General features: G+C 49.4%; 4 protein-coding genes across 10 annotated transcripts; 2 read left to right on the forward strand and 2 right to left on the reverse strand.

Moving 5' to 3' along the window:
- Positions 1-684: 684 nt before the first annotated feature.
- On the reverse strand, positions 685-6,146 carry LOC137601732 (methyltransferase-like protein 27). 2 transcript variants are annotated; one of them, XM_068324097.1, is made up of 6 exons: positions 5,366-6,146; positions 5,084-5,213; positions 4,473-4,601; positions 2,091-2,226; positions 1,525-1,617; positions 685-1,020 (listed from the first exon to the last, which is right to left on the reverse strand). In XM_068324097.1, the coding sequence occupies exons 2-6, from the start codon at positions 5,198-5,200 to the stop codon at positions 797-799; spliced, it is 699 nt and encodes a 232-aa protein (XP_068180198.1). In that variant the 5' UTR covers positions 5,201-5,213; positions 5,366-6,146; the 3' UTR covers positions 685-796. The 2 variants fall into 2 exon arrangements, with proteins under 2 accessions (XP_068180198.1, XP_068180199.1); XM_068324098.1 differs by lacking the exon at positions 5,366-6,146 and having other exon boundaries at positions 4,473-4,801; positions 5,084-5,205.
- An 821-nt stretch (positions 6,147-6,967) lies between these two features.
- Positions 6,968-9,664, reverse strand: si:ch73-139j3.4 (CD82 antigen). 2 transcript variants are annotated; one of them, XM_068323284.1, is made up of 9 exons: positions 9,532-9,664; positions 9,060-9,131; positions 8,692-8,770; positions 8,381-8,490; positions 8,179-8,253; positions 7,861-7,962; positions 7,585-7,779; positions 7,387-7,470; positions 6,968-7,317 (listed from the first exon to the last, which is right to left on the reverse strand). In XM_068323284.1, exons 2-9 carry the CDS (start codon positions 9,069-9,071, stop codon positions 7,123-7,125), a joined length of 852 nt encoding a protein of 283 aa, XP_068179385.1. In that variant the 5' UTR covers positions 9,072-9,131; positions 9,532-9,664; the 3' UTR covers positions 6,968-7,122. The 2 variants fall into 2 exon arrangements, with proteins under 2 accessions (XP_068179385.1, XP_068179384.1); XM_068323283.1 differs by having other exon boundaries at positions 9,006-9,131.
- A 252-nt stretch (positions 9,665-9,916) lies between these two features.
- On the forward strand, positions 9,917-18,457 carry LOC137601204 (mothers against decapentaplegic homolog 4-like). 4 transcript variants are annotated; one of them, XM_068323281.1, is made up of 10 exons: positions 9,917-10,050; positions 11,646-11,879; positions 14,257-14,434; positions 14,875-15,201; positions 15,903-16,004; positions 16,087-16,140; positions 16,208-16,391; positions 16,475-16,643; positions 17,082-17,178; positions 17,488-18,450. In XM_068323281.1, exons 2-10 carry the CDS (start codon positions 11,652-11,654, stop codon positions 17,688-17,690), a joined length of 1,542 nt encoding a protein of 513 aa, XP_068179382.1. In that variant the 5' UTR covers positions 9,917-10,050; positions 11,646-11,651; the 3' UTR covers positions 17,691-18,450. The 4 variants fall into 4 exon arrangements, with proteins under 4 accessions (XP_068179382.1, XP_068179380.1, XP_068179381.1 ...); XM_068323279.1 differs by lacking the exon at positions 9,917-10,050 and adding an exon at positions 10,057-10,443 and having other exon boundaries at positions 17,488-18,451; XM_068323280.1 differs by lacking the exon at positions 9,917-10,050 and adding an exon at positions 10,057-10,255 and having other exon boundaries at positions 17,488-18,449.
- An 830-nt stretch (positions 18,458-19,287) lies between these two features.
- On the forward strand, positions 19,288-22,792 carry LOC137601974 (acidic leucine-rich nuclear phosphoprotein 32 family member E-like). Of its 2 annotated transcripts, none has more exons than XM_068324483.1 (7): positions 19,288-20,010; positions 20,614-20,763; positions 20,835-20,957; positions 21,304-21,460; positions 21,665-21,795; positions 21,870-21,936; positions 22,016-22,792. In XM_068324483.1, exons 1-7 carry the CDS (start codon positions 19,957-19,959, stop codon positions 22,096-22,098), a joined length of 765 nt encoding a protein of 254 aa, XP_068180584.1. In that variant the 5' UTR covers positions 19,288-19,956; the 3' UTR covers positions 22,099-22,792. The 2 variants fall into 2 exon arrangements, with proteins under 2 accessions (XP_068180584.1, XP_068180583.1); XM_068324482.1 differs by having other exon boundaries at positions 19,422-20,010; positions 21,301-21,460.
- Positions 22,793-23,520: the final 728 nt, after the last annotated feature.

The following is a 23,520-nucleotide window of genomic DNA, read 5'->3' on the forward strand; positions in this document are numbered from 1 at the left end:
GATAGGGCGAACAAAAATGGGTTTGGCAAAAACGCAGCCTTCCCAAACCACCTGACTAACAGGTGTGGTCCTGAATCCAGAACGTGGCCCTCAGCCAGATTAGTGTCACACCTGAAGTAACTTGCAGTTTATTATTTTCCCCAAACTTTGGGAGAGGAAATAGGAGCAGGAAAGGAATTTGATCTGTGCGGTTCTTATTGTAAATCTTATTCAAATAGAGCAAGAAAAAAAATTGTTCATGTCCTTCTCTCCTCCTGTTCTTCAGTGGTCAGTATTGTTCCTCCTGGAGGTAAGTTTCTCTTGAATATGTAGTTGTTGTGTATTCTTTGTGTTTTCGTGTTGGGATGGTGTTCCTCAGGGTACCGTCTCTGTCACTGAGACAATGGTGTTCCCCCGTCCTGTTCCACAGTGGAGCTGGTGCTGCTGGATGGAGACCAGGTGGGTCACAATAACGTCTCCCAAAGCATTTGTGGTTTGCTCAGGAACCAGGGCTGCCCGACCGGCTCATCAAGAGCAAATTAACCCTGGACAGAAAGTTCCTGCAGGAGACGTCAACCAGACAGACCAGCTGGAAGTCACCAGAGGGAGTAACCTTGGTTCAACCTGGGATGAACAGAACTGGACTGAACTGGAAGCCTGAGGTGAGGTCTGGTACGACACATAGAACCAATCAGAAGGGTCTCCACACATTTTATTTGAACACCTGAGCTTCTTGTGCTTCCAGCACCATCAACCTGTTGTTCCTTTACAAGCAGGATTCTTTACTTATTTGTGTAAATCTGACCAATATCTGATTTCACTGGGTGCATTTCCTGAACATGTACGCGACCCCCTTGATGAATCGATCCTCCTCCTTCTCAGGGTTCACATAAGGGTCTTCCATGTATCTGTTGGTTTCTTTGGTTCCCACCAGACGCCACCATCCCTCTTCCTCCAACAGCTTCAGCTCCCTCTCCAGATTCTTCTCATATGCGCTTGGCGTAATGCTGTGAGCTCCTCTAGAAATGCAAACCCAGCCCCCTGCAGACAGGAAGCACATGAGGTGATAGTTCATGACACACTGGAGGGAGACTTCATACAACACCAATGTTAAACGAAATTAAAGTAACAATCTCTGTCATCTCTAACCTCCTAAACCCCTGAGCCTAACCCCACAACCACCTAAACTTCATCCCCAACCCAAACCCCTGAGCCTAATACCCCAACTCCAAACTCCTAAACCTAGCTCCTTACGTCTCACGCTAACCCTAACCCATAAGCCCTTAAATTGAACCCACTAAGCCTAACCTCCTAACACAAGCTCTAAATCCCTAACCCTAAACCCTAACCATTAACCCCAATCCTAACCCCAACCCTAACCCTAAGAACCTTCGGTGGTCACTCAGCTGATATTGTGGTATTTTAGATATTTTTGACCTCAAAAGGAAACTCTTCATAGCGTGTATTTAGTAACACCTAGTTTTATTGTCCGGCGGTTGTGACACAAACATTCATTCTCTTGAAAACACGACCGGTCTTCTTCACCTGGCTTGGCGGCATTGCAGAGTTCCCTGACAACGCTCACTGGCACAAATCCTTCACCGAAGCCACCAGCGAGGATCACCACATCAAAGGTTCCTGAAACCAGGAGGAGAGCTGACCAATCAATGGAAAGTCTTTCAGACCAATGACAACGACAAAGTCAACCAGAAATAATCAATGAATGAGTCTGATTACAGTCAATCAATCAGTCAACTAATCAATCAATTAATGTTCTCGGATGGCACCAGGATAAGAAAGAAGATTCCGGTTATTATATCTGGAGGCAGGCGGCGGTGGCGAGGCTACAGATAGAACCGCAATCATTCATGAAGACGGGAACTCTCTCTGAAACGTGGAAATGTGGAATCCACAACTTCATGACATCATCATGTAAGTAATTAGTAGCTGGATCGGTTGTTCGTGGTGATGATTGGGCTTTTTCACTATCTTGGTGATGTTAGCTTAGCATCCAGCCAGTGATTCTATCTGAACTTTCTCAAAAACATGCTATTCAGCGCCTAACAGTCTGCGGGATTTACAGGAGATGGAGCTCAGTGTGCGTAGCGTACCGGTCTCTGCAGGCAGTGGTTGTGTTCCCAGTAAGGCCAGTTTGAGTTCCTGGTAGAGTTCTGACCTGGCAGCTTGCTCCAGCATTCCTCGGCTGCCGTCGACTCCCACAAAGTGCTTGAAGCCCAGTTCAGCCATCTACCCAGAGAAGAAGACGAGCAACGTTAAGAGTAAGATGCTGGAGACAGACCGGATCAGCACAGCGCTGACCGTCCTACAGGTCACAACTAAAGACCTTTACGAAGACAAACCCAGAATCTGGGGAGACATTTAAACAGAGCTCTGAAGGAAGGAGGTGGAGATTCAACGAGTGCAAAGCATCGATTCCTGTCTGGAGAGCAGCTCCTTCTTTTAATCCAGATTGTCTTTAGCGTTAGAAACTTTTCCACACTTTGACAGGAAGAGAAGTGGATCTATGCTGGTGGAACTTACTCGTCTGGTTAGAGATCTGATTGAGAGATCAGTGTGGAGTTTGGGAGGACAGAGTTCACCCACTAAGTTTTGGGTTGTGGTTACGTAGGACACGTGATCTGTTTGTTGTGGTTCTGTTTCCATCTTTAAGTCAGAGTTCATTACCAAAAACACCAGAGGAGCCAAACACCAGATGCTGGTCAACAGAACAACCCAGAGTAAGACTAGACAGACCAATCAGTGCATAGATAGTGTCTGAAACTGTACAACATCAACAGGATGCTAATTACCTTCCTCAAGAACTCAATAGGAAAGTTGAAGATGACCAGAAAGGGTCATCCAAGTTAGTATCAAGGATTTCTCCATGGAGATGTCCCGGTGCCACTGTTCTTCTGCATAGGTCTGAACCAGATCATCACATAGAGTGGCAAAAGAGACTGATTCTGATGCGGGGCAACAATCAACCACCTGCTATAAGTGGATGACATCAAGCTGCACAACAGGAATGAGCTAAAAATCAACTGACTGATCCACACCACCAGGATCTACAGCGATAACATGGGATGTCACTGGGATTGGACAGATGTAGCCAGATGGTATCAAAGACAGGAAAGATGTTCAGAACTCAAAGAGTTGACCAGTCAGAGGGCAACAAAGGAGACATCGTGGAAAGCTACCCCACCGATATACCTCCAGTGAGTGGGGCGAGTCCTGAGAAGTCAGCTGAATGGTACCAACAAGGTCCAAGCCGTCAACGTTGTTCCACTGCCAGTCATCAGATACCTATCTAGAGCCAGTATGTATGGATCATATCGGTGCCAACCAACTCTTCATCTTTGACACTCTTTCTTGGATGTCTGCCATTGACATGATTACTGGTTCTTGTTCTGGGAGGCAGCTGTGGTCAGTCCTTAGGTCCACTAGTCACTGGGCATCGGTGTTGTGTGATGCTTCTCTTTCCCATATGCCTTTCCAGTATTTCACCACCTCAGCTCTTGGTGGGTCTGGCCGGATGCTATTTCCCTGCCACTGAGAGTACACCTTTGCTGGTTGAGTGGAGAAGGTCTTGTTTATTCTCCTGGCCTCTATCTCCTTGGTGTATCTCTTCAGTCGGGTAGCCAGAGCTGTTAGTCTCTGTTTGGCAGTTTCGAGTGCTTCAGGTATGGAGAGCTTGCTGTATTTCCTGAGCACCCCTTTATTCACCATGTTTCCTTTCTGCATCTCTGCTAGCTAGCTAGCTAGCCAGTTGCCTTTACCTTGGCCTCTAACCATCCCTTCCATGGAGGGTATTGCTTGTTATGCCCTGTATTCTCATATCCCAGCATCTCGAGGATTACTGTTGCTGTACTGTGAGTCAGCTTGTCGGTCTCGGTGATGTACCCAGTAGGTATTGTCCTTTTCACAGCATTCACATCTTCTAGCAGATCTTCTGAAGGTACTTGATAACTCAGCTTCGGTATTTGTCGCAGGCTTCTGGTTTCCAGTTGGGTCACGATCTTCCTTCAGGTCAGCAGCTCTTGTATTGAGGCTGTCTGTATCTGTTGGGGCTTGGTACCGAATCTCGGATTGTGAGGGTGATGGTGAAATCCCCCTGCTGACCTGTTGTACTGGCTCCCTTTTGCCATAGCATTGTTGTGGCATTTCATCAATCTCTAGTTGTAATAGTAGCTTTCGGTTACAGATGTGGGAACACTGGGCTTACAGTTCTTTGTTTGTTAGCCTTGATAGTGGTTTCAAAGCATCCATAGTTCCCACATTCACCTCATATATCCCCTTTCTCTGGCATTACTTGTGTAGAAGCATTCCAACAAATCTGTATTTTCTGCCCTTGTCCATGTGTGTCTTGTTCCAGTAACCCAGTTCTCATGAAATTGCCCTGGTTCCCTAGCAACTGACGCAGAATTTGTAGACCTGGGAGATGTCCGAGCCAGTCTGACTGTCATTAGTGAAATCAAGAACAGCTTTTGACTCACCAGTTTAGCGACCCATCCAGAACCACAGGCAACGTCCAGAACACGGACCTCCTTGGGGCTCTCAGAGAAGTACGCTTGCAGGCAATCCACTGCCAGTTGATGTGATTGGTACCTGAGCTCCCCAATATCCTGTTGACAGAACGGTATATTGAACAGCTGACAATGGAACTGTTTCATTCCTTTTTGAAGCTAGACCACTTGGCTTGAGGAGATCTTGGTAGGACCTCTGCGGTGCACTGGCGTTGCGCCCGGAGTTTGCCCCGTCTCACGCTCTATGCCAGCTGGGATAGGCTCCAACTCCCCATGACCCGTGCAAGCGGATGAAGCAACTAGGAAGATGAATGAATGTATGTATGGGTAGAGCGTAAATCGCTAAACAGGTAGGACAGTGTTTGTCTCAGAGAACAGCGACGGCTCAACGGTGTAATTCTCTCATAAACATGAGGAACAGAATGATAATACAGTAGATAAAGATGACTGACTTCTATTCAACGATAACAGTGGACATTAAAACTCTGTGTTTGCTCCTGTAGTCCTCAGGTTCTTGAGGTAGGCTGAAGTTCAGACAGTCTGATGGTGACCAGAGGTTGGTGGTGTTTCCATCTACTGACCTGTTCATAGGTTGGAGCCCAGGTGTCGTAGAACTTGACTGTTTCCTCTGAGCTGAAGCCCTTACTGATCTGAAGGAAAGTCTTCACTGCATCCACATGTTTGCTGCTAGCGGACATGGTGCGTCCTCTGCTGCTCGTATGTACCAGAGATGAACAAAAATCATCATTTGTGTGTGTGTGTGTGTGTGTGTGTGTGTGTGTGTGTGTGTGTGTGTGTGTGTGTGTGTGTGTGTGTGTGTGTGTGTTGTGGTGAAAACTAGAAATCAAAGGAGAAACACGGACCTTGTGTTCTGCTGTTAGTCTGTCGGAGAGTCAAAACAAGGATTTGTTCCGTCGTTGTGAAATCAAGGTTAACTCAGGTGAGTCACATGGTCACATGACCATATGACACACATTAAAGGCCCAATTACTTCACTCGATTTATCAAATACTCTGCGGAGATCTCATGCCCCGCCCTTCAACCCAGGTCAAAGGTCGTTCATCAAATCGGACCAAACGACCGAAGCAGCAAACACTGTCATAAAAGTCTGTTGGTCTCTGAGGTCTGGTAGGGTTCTAACGTCTCTGGTAGGACTGTAACGTGTCTGGTAGGACTCTTAACGTCAGTGGTAGGACACTAGCGTCTCTGGTAGGACACTAGCGTCTCTGGTAGGACACTAAAGTCTCTGGTAGGACACTAAAGTCTCTGGTAAGACTATAACGTCTCTGGTAGGACTATTTCATCTCTGGTAGGAAACTAAAGTCTCTGGTAGAACTATAACGTCTCTGGTCGGACTATAATGTCTCTGGTAGGACACTAAAGTCTCTGGTAGAACTATAACGTCCCTGGTAGGACTATAACGTCTCTGGTAGTACACTAAAGTCTCTGGTAGGACACTAAAGTCTCTAGTAGGACTATAACATCTCTGTTAGTACACTAAAGTCTCTGGTAGGACTATAACGTCTCTGGTAGGACTACAACGTTCCTGGTAGAACTGTAACGTCTCTGGTAGGACACTAAAGTCTCTGGTAGAACTATAACGTCCCTGGTAGGACTATAACGTCTCTGGTAGGACACTAAAGTCTCTGGTAGGACTATAATGTCTCTGGTCGGACTATAATGTCTCTGGTAGGACACTAAAGTCTCTGGTAGGACTATAACCTCTCCGGTAGGACTATAACGTCTCTGGTAGGACTACAACGTTCCTGGTAGGACTGTAACGTCTCTGGTAGGACACTAAAGTCTCTGGTAGAACTATAACGTCTCTGGTAGGACTATAATGTCTCTGGTAGAACTATAACGTCTCTGGTAGGACTATAATGTCTCTGGTAGGACACTAAAGTCTCTGGTATGACTATAACGTGTCTGGTAGTACACTAAAGTCTCTGGTAGGACTATAACGTCTCTGGTAGGACACTAAAGTCTCTGGTAGGACTATAATGTCTCTGGTAGGACACTAAAGTCTCTAGTAGGACTATAACATCTCTGTTAGTACACTAAAGTCTCTGGTAGGACTATAACGTCTCTGGTAGGACTACAACGTTCCTGGTAGGACTGTAACGTCTCTGGTAGGACACTAAAGTCTCTGGTAGAACTATAACGTCCCTGGTAGGACTATAACGTCTCTGGTAGAACTATAACGTCTCTGGTAGGACTATAATGTCTGTGGTAGGACACTAAAATCTCTGGTAGTACATTAAAATCTCTGGTAGGATTATAACGTCTCTGGTAGGACATTAAAGTCTCTGGTAGGATTATAACGTGTCTGGTAGGACACTAAAGTCTCTGGTAGGACTATAAAGTCTCTGGTAGGACTCTAACTTCTCTCAGGACTCGTCCGTCTTCATTCACCATGGCTTTCCTCCTTTCAGAGGTTCAGTTTAATCAATGATTTTATTTCAATATTAATACTTTGATTGAAATGTAAAAACCTTTAATCCATAAATATCAGACTTTAAACTGTTTTGTTTCAACTCTTTCCGGTTTTCGTTGGGTCAGCATGAGGCTTCCAGTTGTCATGGTGACAGTCCTGGTGGGCACGGTTAACATGGTTTTGCGGTCATGCTAAAGTTCTGGCAGCATCAAAAACATTTCCTGCAAAGTCTTCTTCAGGAGCGAGGTCCTGATGGGCGTGGTCCTGTTGGGCGTGGTCCTGGTGGGCGTGGTCAGAGCCGGTCAGGGATTTGGTTCTTTTCAAAGCTGCCTTCTTGCCAAATGCACGATACAGGTAGATGGTGATGACGACCTGAACCACCTGCAGGGGTAGAGAAATATGAAGCTGCACCTGAAGACCACGTCCGCCAGGAAACCGCTGAGTCGTTACCTGGATCAGAACCACACCGAAGCCCATGCCCATGATGGTCAGAGTGTTTTCCTGCAGCCAATCTCTGAGTTGCTGGTTGCATCCCTGTAACAAACACACGATGGACACATGATCCCAGTCCGGACGGAATGAGACCCGTTTCAGGTGGAGCTACCTGGCTCCAGCGAGGGGCGGGGCTTAAAGGATAGGACACTAGACCTGGTCATGGGACGCATTTCCTGATCCTGGCAGGGTGCCGTTGTTCGGTGGATCAGAACACCAGACGGAACTCGAGTCGTGACTGGGGGAGCTGAAACAGGAACAAGGAAGCACTCGTGGGTCGGTCAGGTTCAGACTCTGGATGTACGAGTTCTTCAGCCAATCAGACGGGCCCATCCTGCCACAGCACCGCCCCTGTTGGCAGGACGTCAAGGGGAGGGTCACAATCTGTGCAGCCGGAACCGGAACCGAACCGGGTGGCGACGGGAGACTGACCTGCTTCTGGATGTTGTCCATCAGTCTGTCCAACACGGGTCGGCCCTGCCCCCCGTAACCGACGATGATGTCATCGATGGTCTGGTCCAGAGTCCGTTCAACCTGGAGATCACCGACAGGAAAGGGCATCAGAACCCACTGGCAATTTGATTGGGTGGCAGGCCCCCGTCCCTGGCCCCACCCCCCTGGTACCAAACATCCGGACTCGGGGTTCCATGTTTCTGTTATGGGTTTTCACAAACCTGATGGTTCCAAATCGGTTCCAAGGACAGACAGGGTGTGGTCCTGCCTGTGGGCGGGGCCAAACGGGCGTCTCACCTTGTCTCTGTTGATGATCAGCAGCAGGGTGACGAACAGCTGACCCAGAACCAGGACGACGAGGAGGCCCACGTACTGAGGAGGAAGAGCAGACGTGAACCCATGATCCAACGTCTGAACCGGAACCAGCTGTAAACTCCCACGTTCCCTGAACGCAGCGTCACAGAGACCAGATCCACTGGTGGCTCCAAACCGGACTCACCGTCAGCAGCAGGAACCGATTCCCGCCCGCCGCCAGGAACCCGACCACACCCACCAGCAGCACCGCCCCTCCAATGAACAGCAGCCCCGCCCCCACGGTACGCATATCCACTGCACGCACACACACACACACACACACACACACACACACACACGTTGTAGTTAATGCAGAAGAGCAGTTAGCTCTAATGTTAATAGCTAGCTGGTCATTCATGGACTGACCATGATGCATGTCAGGTACTGTTTGTGCTAAGCTAGGCTAACCATCTCCCTCTTCCTTCAGTGTTTGTGCTAAGCTAGGCTAACTGTCACCTGATTGGAGGACGGTCAGGAGGCTTCTCCCATCAAACAGGATCCAGATTCCACAGCCGCCGACGCTCAGACCCAGGACCTGCAGGGAGGTCAGAGGTCAGCAGGTGTTTTAGCAGCTAAGCTAACGCCCAGCGGCGGTTTGGATTGGATGAAACCGGAGAACCCTGGTGTGACGCTCCAGAGCTGCTGTGTTCTCCTGATGGTTCTGAAATCTGATTGGTTGGTTGATCTTTGTACAGATCTTTGTAGAACCCTCGTCTTCCTCACACACACACACACACACACACACACACACACACACACACGGTTCTCACCAGGAACACGGAGTTTAACGTGAACAAACAGAACCTCAGCAGCTGCAGCTTCACCTCCAGCTTCATGTCTCCAGAACCAAAGAATCCTTCAGTCCCGACAGCCAGCGCCCGGCCAGAGTCCACTTCCTGTTAGGGAGTAAACATTAAACCACACACACACACACACACACACACACACACACACACACACACACACACACACACACACACACACACACACACACACAGATAGATGAAAGTTAATCAAAGATAACAGCAATGTGCCGGGACGCCTCGGAACCAAACCCGTCTACAAATTATTCAATTCAATTCAAATTCAATTCAAAAAACTTTATTAGTCCCCAATGGACAGTTGAAAGCACACGAAGCAGGATAGACGTAAAACAGGTGGCGTAAACAGTAAACATAATAATTATATAGTAACAAATATAAATAAGATGTTTATGTTAAATAATAATTAGAACCGGATTTGTTCAAAACCTAATGACTCAGCAGAAAAGTGTGTGACGTCAGCTCATCAGTTTACCTGCTCACGAGCCGCGGAACCGGAAGTCGCTCCTGTTGAACTTTCGACGCATGTGTGTGCAGGATCCTCCTTCACCGGCAGGTGGCGCCGCCCGCCACGACTCTCACTGAGACGGTAACCGGGGCAACCCCGCGCGCTCTCCGAGGAGCAGCCGTGATTGGCTCGCTCTCACTCAGAAGTCACGCGCACGAACAAACTTTGTGACAGGAGTCGGGAGACGGCGGGACACGCGCTTCCGGCCGGACCCTTCACAACAAAAGCACCGGATTTTGTTTGCTTTTTCTTTTATTTTGTATTTTCCCGGGGGGGAGGGGCTGATGACGTCAAAGCTCCATTGGCGCGTGGACCATCTGAAAAAGAAAATAGATGCTGAAAGTCTCTGGAAAGTCCGGTCGGCTCGCAGCCGAACTCCCCGCTGCGTCCCGGTGCGTCGGGCTCCGGTTCCGGTTCCGTTCCGGTCCGGGACTCTTATTTTCTGACGGAGACCTGTTGAGGTGACCCGACTTCCTGTTATGTCTGGTGAGCGTGACACAGACCCCCACCCCCAACACCCCCACCCTGCTGACGCGCACCGAGCAGACAGCACGGTGTGAGACAGACAGACAGGCAGGCAGACAGACAGACAGACAGGCAGACAGACAGACAGGCAGACAGACAGACAGACAGACAGACAGACAGCCGGTCTCACCGCCACAGGCAGCGGATCACAGACACGAGAGTCCCGGTGAGTGGAGAGAACAGTCCGGTGGGAGACTACCGACAGACAACTGTTGATGCAACTGTCTGTCTGTCTGTCTGTCTGTCTGTCTGTCTGTTAGTGTCTGTCTGTCTGTCCGTCTGTCTGTCTGTTAATGTCGGTGTTTGTCTGTCTGTCTGTTAATGTCTGTCTGTATTACACTGTACTACATTACTGTGAGTGAACTTTATTATTTGATGCTGTTTGATGGTAGGATGTGTGTCGGATGCTGTTTGATGGTAGGATGTGTGTCGGATGCTGTTTGATGGTAGGATGTGTGTCGGATGCTGTTTGATGGTAGGATGTGTGTCGGATGCTGTTTGATGGTAGGATGTGTGTCGGATGCTGTTTGATGGTAGGATGTGTGTCGGATGCTGTTTGATGGTAGGATGTGTGTCGGATGCTGTTTGATGGTAGGATGTGTGTCGGATGCTGTTTGATGGTAGGATGTGTGTCGGATGCTGTTTGATGGTAGGATGTGTGTCGGATGCTGTTTGATGGTAGGATGTGTGTCGGATGCTGTTTGATGGTAGGATGTGTGTCGGATGCTGTTTGATGGTAGGATGCGTGTCGGATGCTGTTTGATGGTAGGATGCGTGTCGGATGCTGTTTGATGGTAGGATGCGTGTCGGATGCTGTTTGATGGTAGGATGCGTGTCGGATGCTGTTTGATGGTAGGATGCGTGTCGGATGCTGTTTGATGGTAGGATGCGTGTCGGATGCTGTTTGATGGTAGGATGCGTGTCGGATCCTGTTTGATGGTAGGACGCGTGTCGGATGCTGTTTGATGGTAGGACGCGTGTCGGATGCTGTTTGATGGTAGGACGCGTGTCGGATGCTGTTTGATGGTAGGACGCGTGTCGGATGCTGTTTGATGGTAGGACGCGTGTCGGATGCTGTTTGATGGTAGGACGCGTGTCGGATGCTGTTTGATGGTAGGACGCGTGTCGGATGCTGTTTGATGGTAGGACGCGTGTCGGATGCTGTTTGATGGTAGGACGCGTGTCGGATGCTGTTTGATGGTAGGACGCGTGTCGGATGCTGTTTGATGGTAGGACGCGTGTCGGATGCTGTTTGATGGTAGGACGCGTGTCGGATGCTGTTTGATGGTAGGACGCGTATCGGATGCTGTTTGATGGTAGGACGCGTGTCGGATGCTGTTTGATGGTAGGATGCGTGTCGGATGCTGTTTGATGGTAGGATGCGTGTCGGATGCTGGCCGATGGTAGGATGCGTGTCGGATGCTGGCCGATGGTAGGATGCGTGTCGGATGCTGGCCGACGGTAGGCTGTGTGTCGGATGCGTGTCGGATGCTGGCTGTAGGATGCCGTTGATTGTGCGGCCTGGCGTCCTGATCATGTGACTGTGCCCCTTCCAGGTGAGCATGTCGGCGGTGGCCCCGCCCCCCGGCGCTGACGCCGTCCACAGCCTGATGCGCCACCGGCAGGGCGCGGAGAACGAGGGCTTCGCCAAGCGGGCGATCGAGAGCCTGGTGAAGAAGCTGAAGGAGAAGGGGGGCGAGCTGGACGCCCTCCTCACCGCCGTCACCACCGGGGGGGCCACGCCCAGCGGCTGCGTCACCATCCAGAGGACGCTGGACGGGCGGCTGCAGGTACGGACCCCCAGGGGCACCCGGCAGACCGACAGGGGGTTCCTCTGGGGGTGTCGGGTGGGCCCGGCGTTCACCAGTCCGTGGTTCTGGAGGGGGGGGTGGATCAGAACCTGTTGAGGTGAACAAGTGGGTCAGACAGGTGTGATGTCGCCATGGTAACTGTTGTCATCAGCATTCCTGCTGGTGACGCCCTCCGGAAGCGCTCGTCTGAAAACACCTGCTGAGGTTCATCAGGAGCCCAGAACCAGAGTCAGAACCAAGAACCAAAACCCAGAACCAGAGTCAGAACCCAGAACCAGAACCAGAACCAAGAAACGCACCTGAAGAACCTGAAGGTCTCAGAGTGAAGAGCTGAAGGAACAGAGAGGAAGAGGAGGAGGAGGAAGGCAGACAGGCTTGTTTTGTCTGAAACACAGGAAAGGGGCTGGACTAAGTTAAGCCTGCGCGCGTGTGTGTGTGTGTGTGTGTGTGTGTGTGTGTGTGTGTGTGTGTGTGTGTGTGTGTGTGTGTGTGTGTGTGTGTGTGTGTGTGTGTGTGTGTGTGTGTGTGTGTGTGTGTGTGTGTGTGTGTGGACAGGGAATGTGTCTGCTTTGTGTTCTCGTCTCAGACCACAGACTTTCTACACTGTAAAAACAGACGTTTCAGGTCTGAACACAGACGCAGCCAAACAGACGCACTACTAGCTAGTACTACTAACTAGTACTACTAACTAGTACTACTAACTAGTACTACTAACTAGTACTACTAACTAGACTCAGACTAGTAGTGGTAACCAGGAACCCTCACTAACCACAGCTGAGAGCAGCTGTCTTTATGGAGTGTAAGGTGTGATGGTGCTTAATGCTAAGCTAAGTTAAGCTAAGCATGAATCTAGTCGTTTCCTGTTAGAAACTGTAACGGTGTTGTTTTCGTGTTTCCATGGCTACGCTGCTTCTGACATCAGATCTGGTCATGATGTCATCAAACGTTCTTCTTAGGTTCTGCGGTTCAGATGATTCAGGTTCTGGTTCCAGGAGCAGAGCCTTCTGGGAAACAGGAAATGGGGAGGAGCCAATCAGACAAGGGAGGAGCCAAACAAGAGGAAGAATAGACAAACAGGAAGATGTGAGCACAGGGAACAAACAGGGAACGAACAGGGAACAAACAGGAAATTACACAATACCAGAACTCTGCTTCAAAATAAAACAGGAAATGACCCCAAGACTCTGACCCAATCAGCCACAAGCTCAGACCTTTGGCCTTCATGTTAGCATGTTAGCATGACGCCAAGAGCTACAGCAGTCTATTCAATTTTAGTTACTGATTAGTTACTGATTACTGTAGTTAATGTAGGTACTGATTACTGTAGTTAATGTAGGTACTGATTACTGTAGTTAATGTAGGTACTGATTACTGTAGTTAATGTAGGTACTGATTACTGTAGTTAATGTAGGTACTGATTACTGTAGTTACTGTAGGTACTGATTACTGTAGTTAATGTAGGTACTGATTACTGTAGTTACTGTAGGTACTGATTACTGTAGTTAATGTAGGTACTGATTACTGTAGTTAATGTAGGTACTGATTACTGTAGTTAATGTAGGTACTGATTACTGTAGTTAATGTAGGTACTGATTACTGTAGTTACTGTAGGTACTGATTACTGTAGTTACTGTAGGTACTGATTACTGTAGTTACTGTAGGTACTGATTACTGTAGTTACTGTAGGTACTGATTACTGTAGTTAATGTAGGTACTGATTACTGTAGTTACTGTAGGTACTGATTACTGTAGTTAATGTAGGTACTGATTACTGTAGTTAATGTAGGTACTGATTACTGTAGTTAATGTAGGTACTGATTACTGTAGTTACTGTAGGTACTGATTACTGTAGTTACTGTAGGTACTGATTACTGTAGTTAATGTAGGTACTGATTACTGTAGTTACTGTAGGTACTGATTACTGTAGTTAATGTAGGTACTGATTACTGTAGTTACTGTAGGTACTGATTACTGTAGTTACTGTAGGTACTGATTACTGTAGTTACTGTAGGTACTGATTACTGTAGTTACTGTAGGTACTGATTACTGTAGTTAATGTAGGTACTGATTACTGTAGTTACTGTAGGTACTGATTACTGTAGTTACTGTAGGTACTGATTACTGTAGTTAATGTAGGTACTGATTACTGTAGTTACTGTAGGTACTGATTACTGTAGTTACTGTAGGTACTGATTACTGTAGTTACTGTAGGTACTGATTACTGTAGTTACTGTAGGTACTGATTACTGTAGTTAATGTAGGTACTGATTACTGTAGTTACTGATTACTGTACTGTAGTGATCACTGTCTCCCCCATCTGTCTCCCCTGTCTCACCCCCCCCCCCCCCGTGCCCAGGTGGCGGGCAGGAAGGGCTTCCCTCACGTCATCTACGCCCGTCTGTGGCGTTGGCCCGACCTCCACAAGAACGAACTCAAACACCTCAAGTTCTGTCAGTTCGCCTTCGACCTCAAGTACGACAGCGTGTGTGTGAACCCCTACCACTACGAGAGGGTGGCAAGCCCCGCCCCCACAGGTGAGAAGTAGCCACACCCACACTCAGGTGGAGCCTGGAGCTCCACCCCAATGGGGGAGGGGGCGTGTCCCTGCAGGTGAGGAGAGATGAGCTGCAGGTGACCGGGTCTCAGGGGACGCCCATACGCTAGAGTTATTATATTATTATAATTATTATAATATTATTATTATATTATTATTATATTATTATATATTATTATTATTATTATTATTATATTATTATTATATTATTATAATTAATATTATATTATTATATTATTATTATTATATTATTATAATTAATATTATATTATTATAATTAATATTATTATATTATTGTTGTTGTTATTATTGTTGTTGTATTTTCAAGACCGTTGTTTGTATTACAATAATAATAATATTCTTGTTGTTTACATATTTTCTGCTGTCCTCACTGACCTCCACATGCCCGTCTTCCTTCAGGTCCTCAGTCTCAGGTGAAGGAGGAGTTCCTGCAGGACTGTCTGCAGATCGACCTGCCCCCCCACAACGACCCCGACGGCCAGCCCCGCCCAGTCAGCATGTATCCCAGCATGCCTCAGTCTCCTCCGGCACTGACGGCCGTCAGCGTCGACGGTCGCAGCGGGGCAGGTGGAGGTGTTGGCGGAGCCCACAAGGGCCCCGGCCTCCTTCAGATCGCCCCACCTCCAAACCACGGAGGCCACGCCTCCCCGCCCCAGCTGACCCTCCCCCACACGCCCACCTCGCCCCACCAGCAGAGCTTCGAATACAGCAGCCCCCCCAACACCGGTACTGCGTTGTGGGATTAGTGGTATTAGTATGCATAGTATTAGTAATATTAGTACTCATAGCACTAGTATTTTTGGTAGTGTTTAGTAGTAATCATAGTATACAGGTATTAGTAGTATTAGTTTTCATAGTGTTAGTAGTATTAGTAGTGTTCTTAGTATTATTAGTATTAGTACTATTAGTAGTGTTAGTAGTGTATTAGTATGAGTAGTATTACTAGTGTTGGTAGTATTCGTACTATTAGTAGTGTTAGTAGTATTATTAGTATTAGTACTATTAGTAGTATTAGTAGTGTATTAGTATGAGTATTATTACTAGTGTTGGTAGTATTCGTACTATTAGTAGTGTTAGTAGTGTAATAGTGATTGTAGTATTAGTATTAATAGTGTAATAGTATTAGTAGTGTTAGTAGTATTATTAGTATTAGTACTATTAGTTGTATTAGTAGTGTATTAGTATGAGTAGTAGAAGAAGAAGAAGTATGAGTAGTATTACTAGTATTGGTAGTATTCGTACTGTTAGTAGTGTTAGTAGTGTAATAGTGATAGTAGTATTAGTAATATTAGTAGTTTTAGCAGTATTGGTAGTGTTCAGTAGTATTAGTGGTATTTATAGTATGGGTAGTATTAATTGTATTAGTAGTACTGGTACTATACTGTAGTACTACGTCTGACTCGTGTCCCGTCTGACCGTCTGTGCAGCCACCTGGCCAGGAAGTAGCCCCGCCCCCTACAGCCCTGCAGGACCTCCCCAGAGTGGGCGGAGCCAGCAGCCTCATCACCACGCCCCCAGCGCTCACTTCTGTAGGCGGTGCTTCCTGGTCGTGAGTCGGTGTTTCCCGTTGGGGTGTCCCCCGTTAGTGAGTGTGGGTGTTTGTCCCTGCAGGGTCCCAGCACCACAGCAGCGCCCCCTACCCGCAGCCCGTGTCCAACCACCCAGGTACCACGCCCACCACAGCCCCGCCCCCCGCCCGCAGCCCCGCCCCCTCTCACCCTGTCCCTCTCAGGTCCAGAGTTCTGGTGCTCCATCTCCTACTTCGAGCTGGACGTCCAGGTGGGGGAGATGTTCAAGGTGCAGTCCAGCTGCCCCCTGGTGACGGTGGACGGCTACGTGGACCCGTCGGGGGGGGACCGCTTCTGCCTGGGCCAGCTGAGCAACGTGCAGCGCACCCCCACCAGCCAGCGCGCCAGGTGCCCCCCCCCGCCCCGCTGCCGCTGCTGCAGGGCGAGGTGGGCGGGGCCCTCATTCTTCTTCTGCGCTGCTCCTCCTGCAGGCTCCACATCGGGCGGGGCATCCAGCTGGAGTGTCGGGGGGAGGGGGACGTCTGGATGCGTTGCCTTAGCGACCACTCCGTCTTCATCCAGAGCTTCTACCTGGACCGGGAGGCGGGGCGAGCGCCGGGCGACGGCGTGCACAAGATCTACCCGGGGGCGTACATCAAGGTACCTGTCTGTCTCTCACCCGTCTGTCTCTCACCCGTCTGTCACCCGTCTGTCTGTCACCCGTCTGTCTGTCACCCGTCTGTCTGTCACCCGTCTGTCTCTCACCCGTCTGTCTAGCACCCGTCTGTCACCCGTCTGTCTGTCACCCATCTGTCTGTCACCCGTCTGTCTCTCAAGCGTCTGTTTGTCACCCATCTGTCACCCGTCTGTCTGTCAACCATCTGTCACCCGTCTGTCACCCGTCTGTCTTTCACCCGTCTGTCTGTCACCCATCTGTCTGTCAACCATCTGTCTGTCACCCGTCTGTCTGTCACCCGTCTGTCACCCGTCTGTCACCCGTCTGTCTGTCACCCCTCTGTCTGTCACCCGTCTGTCACCCGTCTGTCTGTCACCCGTCTGTCTGTCACCCGTCTGCCTCTCACCCGTCTCTCCCTCCAGGTGTTTGACCTAAGGCAGTGCCACAGACAGATGCAGCAGCAGGTTGTGGGTTTGACTCCAGGGCCCAACAGCGGGGGAGGGGTCACCCCTCCCATCAGTGAGTATCGCCTGTGTGTGTGTGTGTGTGTGTGTGTGAGTGAGTGTGAGTGTGTGTGTGTGTGTGTGTGTGTGTGTGTGTGTGTGTGTGTGTGTGTGTGTGTGTGTGTGTGTGTGTGAGTGAGTGTGAGTGTGAGTGTGTGTGTGTGTGTGTGTGTGTGGTTGTTGCTCAGCAGCGCCCCCCGGTGGCAGCACACACATCGGGGTCGGGAACATCAGAACCATCCCTCTACCGCTGGAGCCATCCGACATCTGACCTCATTGGTGGACCATGAGGGGGCGGAGTCTGAGCTGACTTCCTGTCTTGCAGGCGTGTCCTCGCCGTCGGTGGGCGTGGACGACCTGCGCCGGCTGTGCATCGTGCGCCTGAGCTTCGTCAAAGGGTGGGGGTGTGACTACCCGCGTCCCAGCATCACCGACACCCCCTGCTGGCTGGAGGTGCACCTGCACCGCGCCCTGCAGCTGCTGGACCAGGTGCTGCACGCGCTGCCGCCACGAGACCACGCCCTCTGACACGCAGCTACCGCTGGGCGGGGTTTAGCTCGGCCTATCGCAGCCAAGCATGCCTCACCTGAACTTTCTTACTGGTAGTTGGGAGCTCCGCCCACCCTGCCTGTCAGTCGAATGAGTTTCCATGGATACCAGCATCCGTCACATTTCTATGCCTTCACTTTTTGTTTATTTATTCACAATCAAAAGTTGTTTTTTTTTAGATGAACGTTATTGATCGTTGACACGATCAACTGATCGGCATCCTGATTTGTTTCTTTGTGTTTATTCCACTGATTTTGGGGGGCGGGGCTTAATTCCACTGATGTTTGGGGGGCGGGACTTTCACCAATCCTGCCTTCAGCAAGCCATAGCGTGTCGTCACGATGACGGCCAGGTTGGGACTTGACCCGGATCAACACCCAGTTTTGTCCGTCATGTATGACCCAGAGTTAGCAGCGTTAGCTTTGTAAGCAGGAACACAGGTCCTGACTGGATTCTGTTTGTTGTTGTTCGTCAAATCTTTATTTACATGTTTTAGAAAAATGAAAATGGCTGAAATGTTCAGAAAACTATTAAATTTCTCATTTTCAACAAACATTTTTTCTCTGTGTTACTTCCTGTTCTGAGCTTTTGATTGGCCGATCTTCTGGTGTTGTTTGTATTGACGCTTTAACAGTGTCGTGTTTGTTTGTCAGAACTGGAGGCGTTGATGTGGACCAGCTGACCTCACCTGTCACAGGACGGATGACCATCCAGGAGCGTCCTACATCTGGGTGTCGCTCATCCGACTGTTGATGGTCTGATGGTTCAGTTATTATTATTTCTGTTATTATTACTGTTATTATTACTGTATTGTTATTAATTACTGTTAATATTATTACTGTTACTATTAATAGTATTATCAATATTACAATTAATATTATTAGTTATTTCTATTAATATTACTGTGCTAATATTACTTCATTATTACTATTAATCTTATTACTACTGTTATTATTACTATTGTTTTTATTACTATTAATATTATTACTTTTATTACTATCAAAATTATGTTATTGCTATTACTATTGTTATTGTTTTTATTATTTCTATTATAACTGCTTTTATCACTATTATTATTACTGTTATTTTTTAATGTTGCTGTTATTTTTATTTTTGCTATTGTTATGATTGCTATTACTAATGTAACAGCTTTTGTCGTGCTAATTATTCGGAAGGATTATTTGGTAGGATGGGGACTGGTAGGGTGGGGTTCTACCCTGGTCCAGTGGTGGTCCAGGCGACCCCCCTGACCTGGAACCAGAGTGTGTGGAGGGGGGTCGTCTGGGATTTACTGACGGCTGTTAGAAAAGTGAATTGTAGATAAATTGTCACGTGATTCATGTTTTACACACTTTTGTAAACATGTTTGTTCACACATACCAGGGCATCACATGACTGACATGTGTGAGCCGGTCACGTATGTTCATTAGTGTTTATGTAATTTAATCATATATGTTCATGTTTGTTAATCATGTTTGTTCATTAATGTTCATATATATCCTTAACATTATGTTTATTAACATTATTATGTGTGTTTACGTTCGTCCTGTTTATCCTCTGTGGGTAGACACCAGTGGATTGTGGGTAAACACCAGTAGATTTGGGTAGACACCAGTGGATTGTGGGTAAACACCAGTAGATTTGGGTAGACACCAGTGGATTGTGGGTAAACACCAGTAGATTTGGGTAGACACCAGTGGATTGTGGGTAAACACCAGTAGATTTGGGTAGACACCAGTGGATTGTGGGTAAACACCAGTAGATTTGGGTAGACACCAGTGGATTGTGGGTAAACACCAGTAGATTTGGGTAGACACCAGTGGATTGTGGGTAAACACCAGTAGATTTGGGTAGACACCAGTGGATTGTGGCGCCATTGAGGACAAAGACTGGGCGCGTGGAAAGTTTAAATGTTTCACCCTCTTCTTCTGATTGGCTGTCGGTAAGGCACGCCTCCGCCTCAGAAACCAACCATCTGCGAGCGCTGAGCCTGCGTCCCTGATGGGGCGGTGCTTAACCAGAACCCCACCCCCGGACCAATAGAAGACGAAGAATCAATGCGGAAATGAATATTCAACGCGAGTGGGCGTGGCTTGTCGCTGGAGGACGGGCGTGCGGGAACATGGTGGTTTAGTTGTCGCTCCGTTCCGACCGGAGGAAGCACCGAGAGCTCGCGCGTCGCGGAACCGCGTTTTCTTCCAGTTCTCCGTTTCGTTGCTGTTCGTGGTTCCGGTTCCGGTCCAGGATGGACATGAAGGCGAGGATCGCGCAGGAGCTGAAGGGCAGGACCCCGGCCGAGGTGCGTAGCTCGGTTCGGTTCCCCGAACTCAACGGGCGCTCCGGGCTCGCGCCACCGGAGAGCGTCCGGTAACCGGGCCGACATTTTGACTCCGACAACAACGTCAACATGGAGGGGGGTGGAGGTCCTCCGGTCCGGGCGGGAGTCTCGCGGGGCTTCGCGCGTGTCTTTTTGATAGCACACAAGCTAGCAGGCTAACCTGGCGACCGTGCCGCCCGCGTGCCGCCGACCCGGTGGGGGGGGTCTGTGACGGTCACACCGGCTCCGCGTCCGGTAGTCGCTCCGGTTCCGACGGACCGGGACGCGCGCGGCCGCAGCACCGAGCAGTTGGTGATCGGGGGCGCGCGGGGGGCGCGTGACGAATGTAGATTCGATTCACGCGGGATGCCAGCAGCTCGCGGTGCTGCCGGAGCCGCGCCGGTCCCGTTCGGGGCGGTTCCGCTCGCGACCGACCCGCGTGACACTTCCGGTCACTTCGATTTCAGATATGCAACCCCCCCCCTCCTCACCCCCGCTCTGTGACGTCAAGACGTAACGTGTAGTTCAGCCTGCGGTGGGTTTTCCGTTGTGGTTGACGGTGGGCGTGTCTGTGACGTCACCCAGGTGGTGGAGCTGGTGGTGTACAACTGTCGCTCCAGCGACGGCGAGGTGGAGGGCCTGACGGAGGACTACGCCCGGCTGGAGGTCCTCAGCGTGGTCAACGTGGGGCTGAGCTCGCTCGCCAAGCTGCCCCCGCTCCCCCGGCTACGCAAGGTCTGTCCCGCCTCCCACAATGCACTGCTGCGGCCCCGCCGCCCGCTCACCTGTCCCGGTGCTGGTTCCAGCTGGAGGCGAGCGACAACGCCATCAGCGGCGGGCTGGACGCGCTGGCGGAGAGGTGCCCCGCCCTGACCCACCTGAACCTGAGCGGCAACAGGATCAAGGAGCTGAGCGCCCTGGAGGCTCTGGTGAGGCCTCACTTCCTGTTTCCTGTCCCGGCGGCGAACATGTGACTCAACCTGGTTGGTCAGTTTGCTTCCTGGTTGTTTTCCCTCTCTGTCGCTAAGGCGTTAGCGTGTTAGCTGTAGAGAGGGAACCCGTCAGACCAGTTGGGTTCAGAGCCGCTCCAGTTTGGACCGGGTTCAAAACCACCGCTGGAGGCGGAGCCATCAGGGCTGATCAGACGCTAACCTGTTAGCATCAGGCAGGAACTTTTTGTTCTGGCCTTCCAACCAGGACTGTAAAGGCAGCCAGATGCCCCTCCTCCTCTGATTGGCTGAAGGCCTTGTGGGCGTGTCTTGTGCTCTGCAGCAGAACCTGAAGGGCCTGAGGAGTCTGGACCTCTACAGCTGTGAGGTCTCCACCGCCGCCGACTACCGGGAGAACGTCTTCGAGCTGCTGCCGCAGCTCACCTACCTGGACGGCTACGACCAGGAGGACAATGAGGCGCCTGAGTCCGAGGGGGACGACGGTGAGGCTCCGCCCCCAATATCCAGCCAATCAAAGACTGGAGTAACCCCTGGTTCAGCTTCCTGACCGATCAGACGCCTCATTAGCATGTCGCTGTGTTAACATCAGTTGTGTAGTTGCAGCACACTGGAGCTGCCTGCGCTAAGCTAACATGCTAATGACGTTAGCTTAGCGTCGGGTTCAGAGGTGTAACGTTTGGCTGCAGATGATGACGATGAAGCGGGTCCACCTGGAGATGAGGACGATGAAGAGGAGGATGAGGAGGAGGATGAGGAAGGCTCGGAGGGAGACGACGGTGAGGTGGGGCTGTCGTACCTGATGAAGGAGGGCATCCAGGTGAGTCCGCAGTAGGCCACGCCCACACCGCTGACTCCTACAATCAGAGGTCATCAACGCCTGTTCTTCCTCAGGATGAAGAGGACGATGGAGACTATGTGGAGGAGGTGGAGGAGGAGGAGGAGGAGGAGGAAGACGGAGGTTTGTATAAAGTTTGTGACTTTTATTGTGGAAATCTTTTCTGTCTTGGAAGTTTTAATTTGAAAATCCTTCCTGTCAGACGTGGAAGCTGCAGCTGTTGGCGGCGAGAAGAGGAAGAGAGACGCAGATGATGAAGGTGACGATGACGACGACGACGAATAGTCACCTTCACACACTGTAACCCTGCCCCCACCCTCCACCTTTGCCCCGCCCACCCCCACATGGCCAGGTGCTGCCTCAGAGACGCAGACAGACAGGATGTAGACCTCAGCAGTAGTCACCCCGTTAGCATCCGTCACCCCGTTAGCTTCGTCACCCCGTTAGCTTCATCACCCCGTTAGCTTCATCACCCCGTTAGCAAACAGCACTTCAGTTATCATCGGACGAGCTAATTGGCTGGGTTTAGCTGGTGGGCTGGGTGCTGCTGTGACCTTGACTTCTCATTGGATGAAGCGTTCGTGGGACAGAACCTAATTTTTGGGGGGGTTTGGTTGCGCCCCCTTCTGGCCGTCTTTGTTGGTGTTAAAGTTTTTACGTCCAGGTATTTTAATTTTTTTAAACTCGTCCCAACGCGACCCTTTGACTCTACAAACTACAGTTCCCATGATTCTCAGCGGTTCTTCGCAGACTAGTTGCTGCAGCGCTCTGATTGGACGGTCTGTTTCCTGTTGGTCTGCGGCTCTGGGTGCCCCTGGACCCGGTCCGGTCTGTCTGAATGGATGTGAAGTGGTTTCTGGTTCTGGTCCCGTTCCGGTTGGAACCGGTTTCCCTCCTCTCACTTAATTTTATTTTTTTATTCCCGTCTTGTGCTCGTTTGGTGTAACAGAGTGTTTTTCAATAAAACAACTGAATTCTATACGTTTCCTCTCTGTCCAGCAGAACCAGAACCCGTTCTTTCCTCAGGGTTTTGGGTGGGGGCGGGGGTCACTTCAGACCCAAAGAATCTGAAGTGAACAACCTCTGAACTGGTTCTGCTTTGGTTTAACCACATGGTGGCGCTGGTGACCCGCTCCTGACCCGCCGGCCCCAGACCTCTAGAACTCACTGATAGATTTATTTACCCCCAAAGGTTCAATAACACTGATGACAACAACACTGTTTGTTTGTTTGTGGCCCCAACAGAACAGAGGTGTTCTCTATTAATATCAATGTGTTAGAAACACACAGGGGCGTCCTGGTGGACAAAACCAACTCACCCACAATAAAACAGGAAATAGTTATCAATAAAACACATTTGTTTACAATTAATAGTTAATAATAAAACAGGATGTTATTTGTTAAATAAATATTAAACATTTGTTTATTTAAACACAAGAAAAGCAGCCCAACATGTGAATATTACATCAATGTAAAGGATAAAAAAGGCAATAGTCGACATAAACCAATACTTTCAAAATGTTTTAGTTTTTTTGATTAGTATTGATTTTTTAGTATTTCTTGATTTAATCCCATCCAGACCAAAACATTTTCATGTGTTTTGTTTTGTTGACTCTTTTGAACGTTCACTCGTTCACAACATTTTCATCAAACCCTGTTGGGTTGAGATCCTTCAGACTCAGGTCGACGCGAGTCCCCCCTGAAGAG

The sequence above is a fragment of the Antennarius striatus genome, chromosome 9 (genome assembly GCF_040054535.1).
Source record: "Antennarius striatus isolate MH-2024 chromosome 9, ASM4005453v1, whole genome shotgun sequence".
Taxonomy (NCBI): domain Eukaryota; kingdom Metazoa; phylum Chordata; class Actinopteri; order Lophiiformes; family Antennariidae; genus Antennarius; species Antennarius striatus.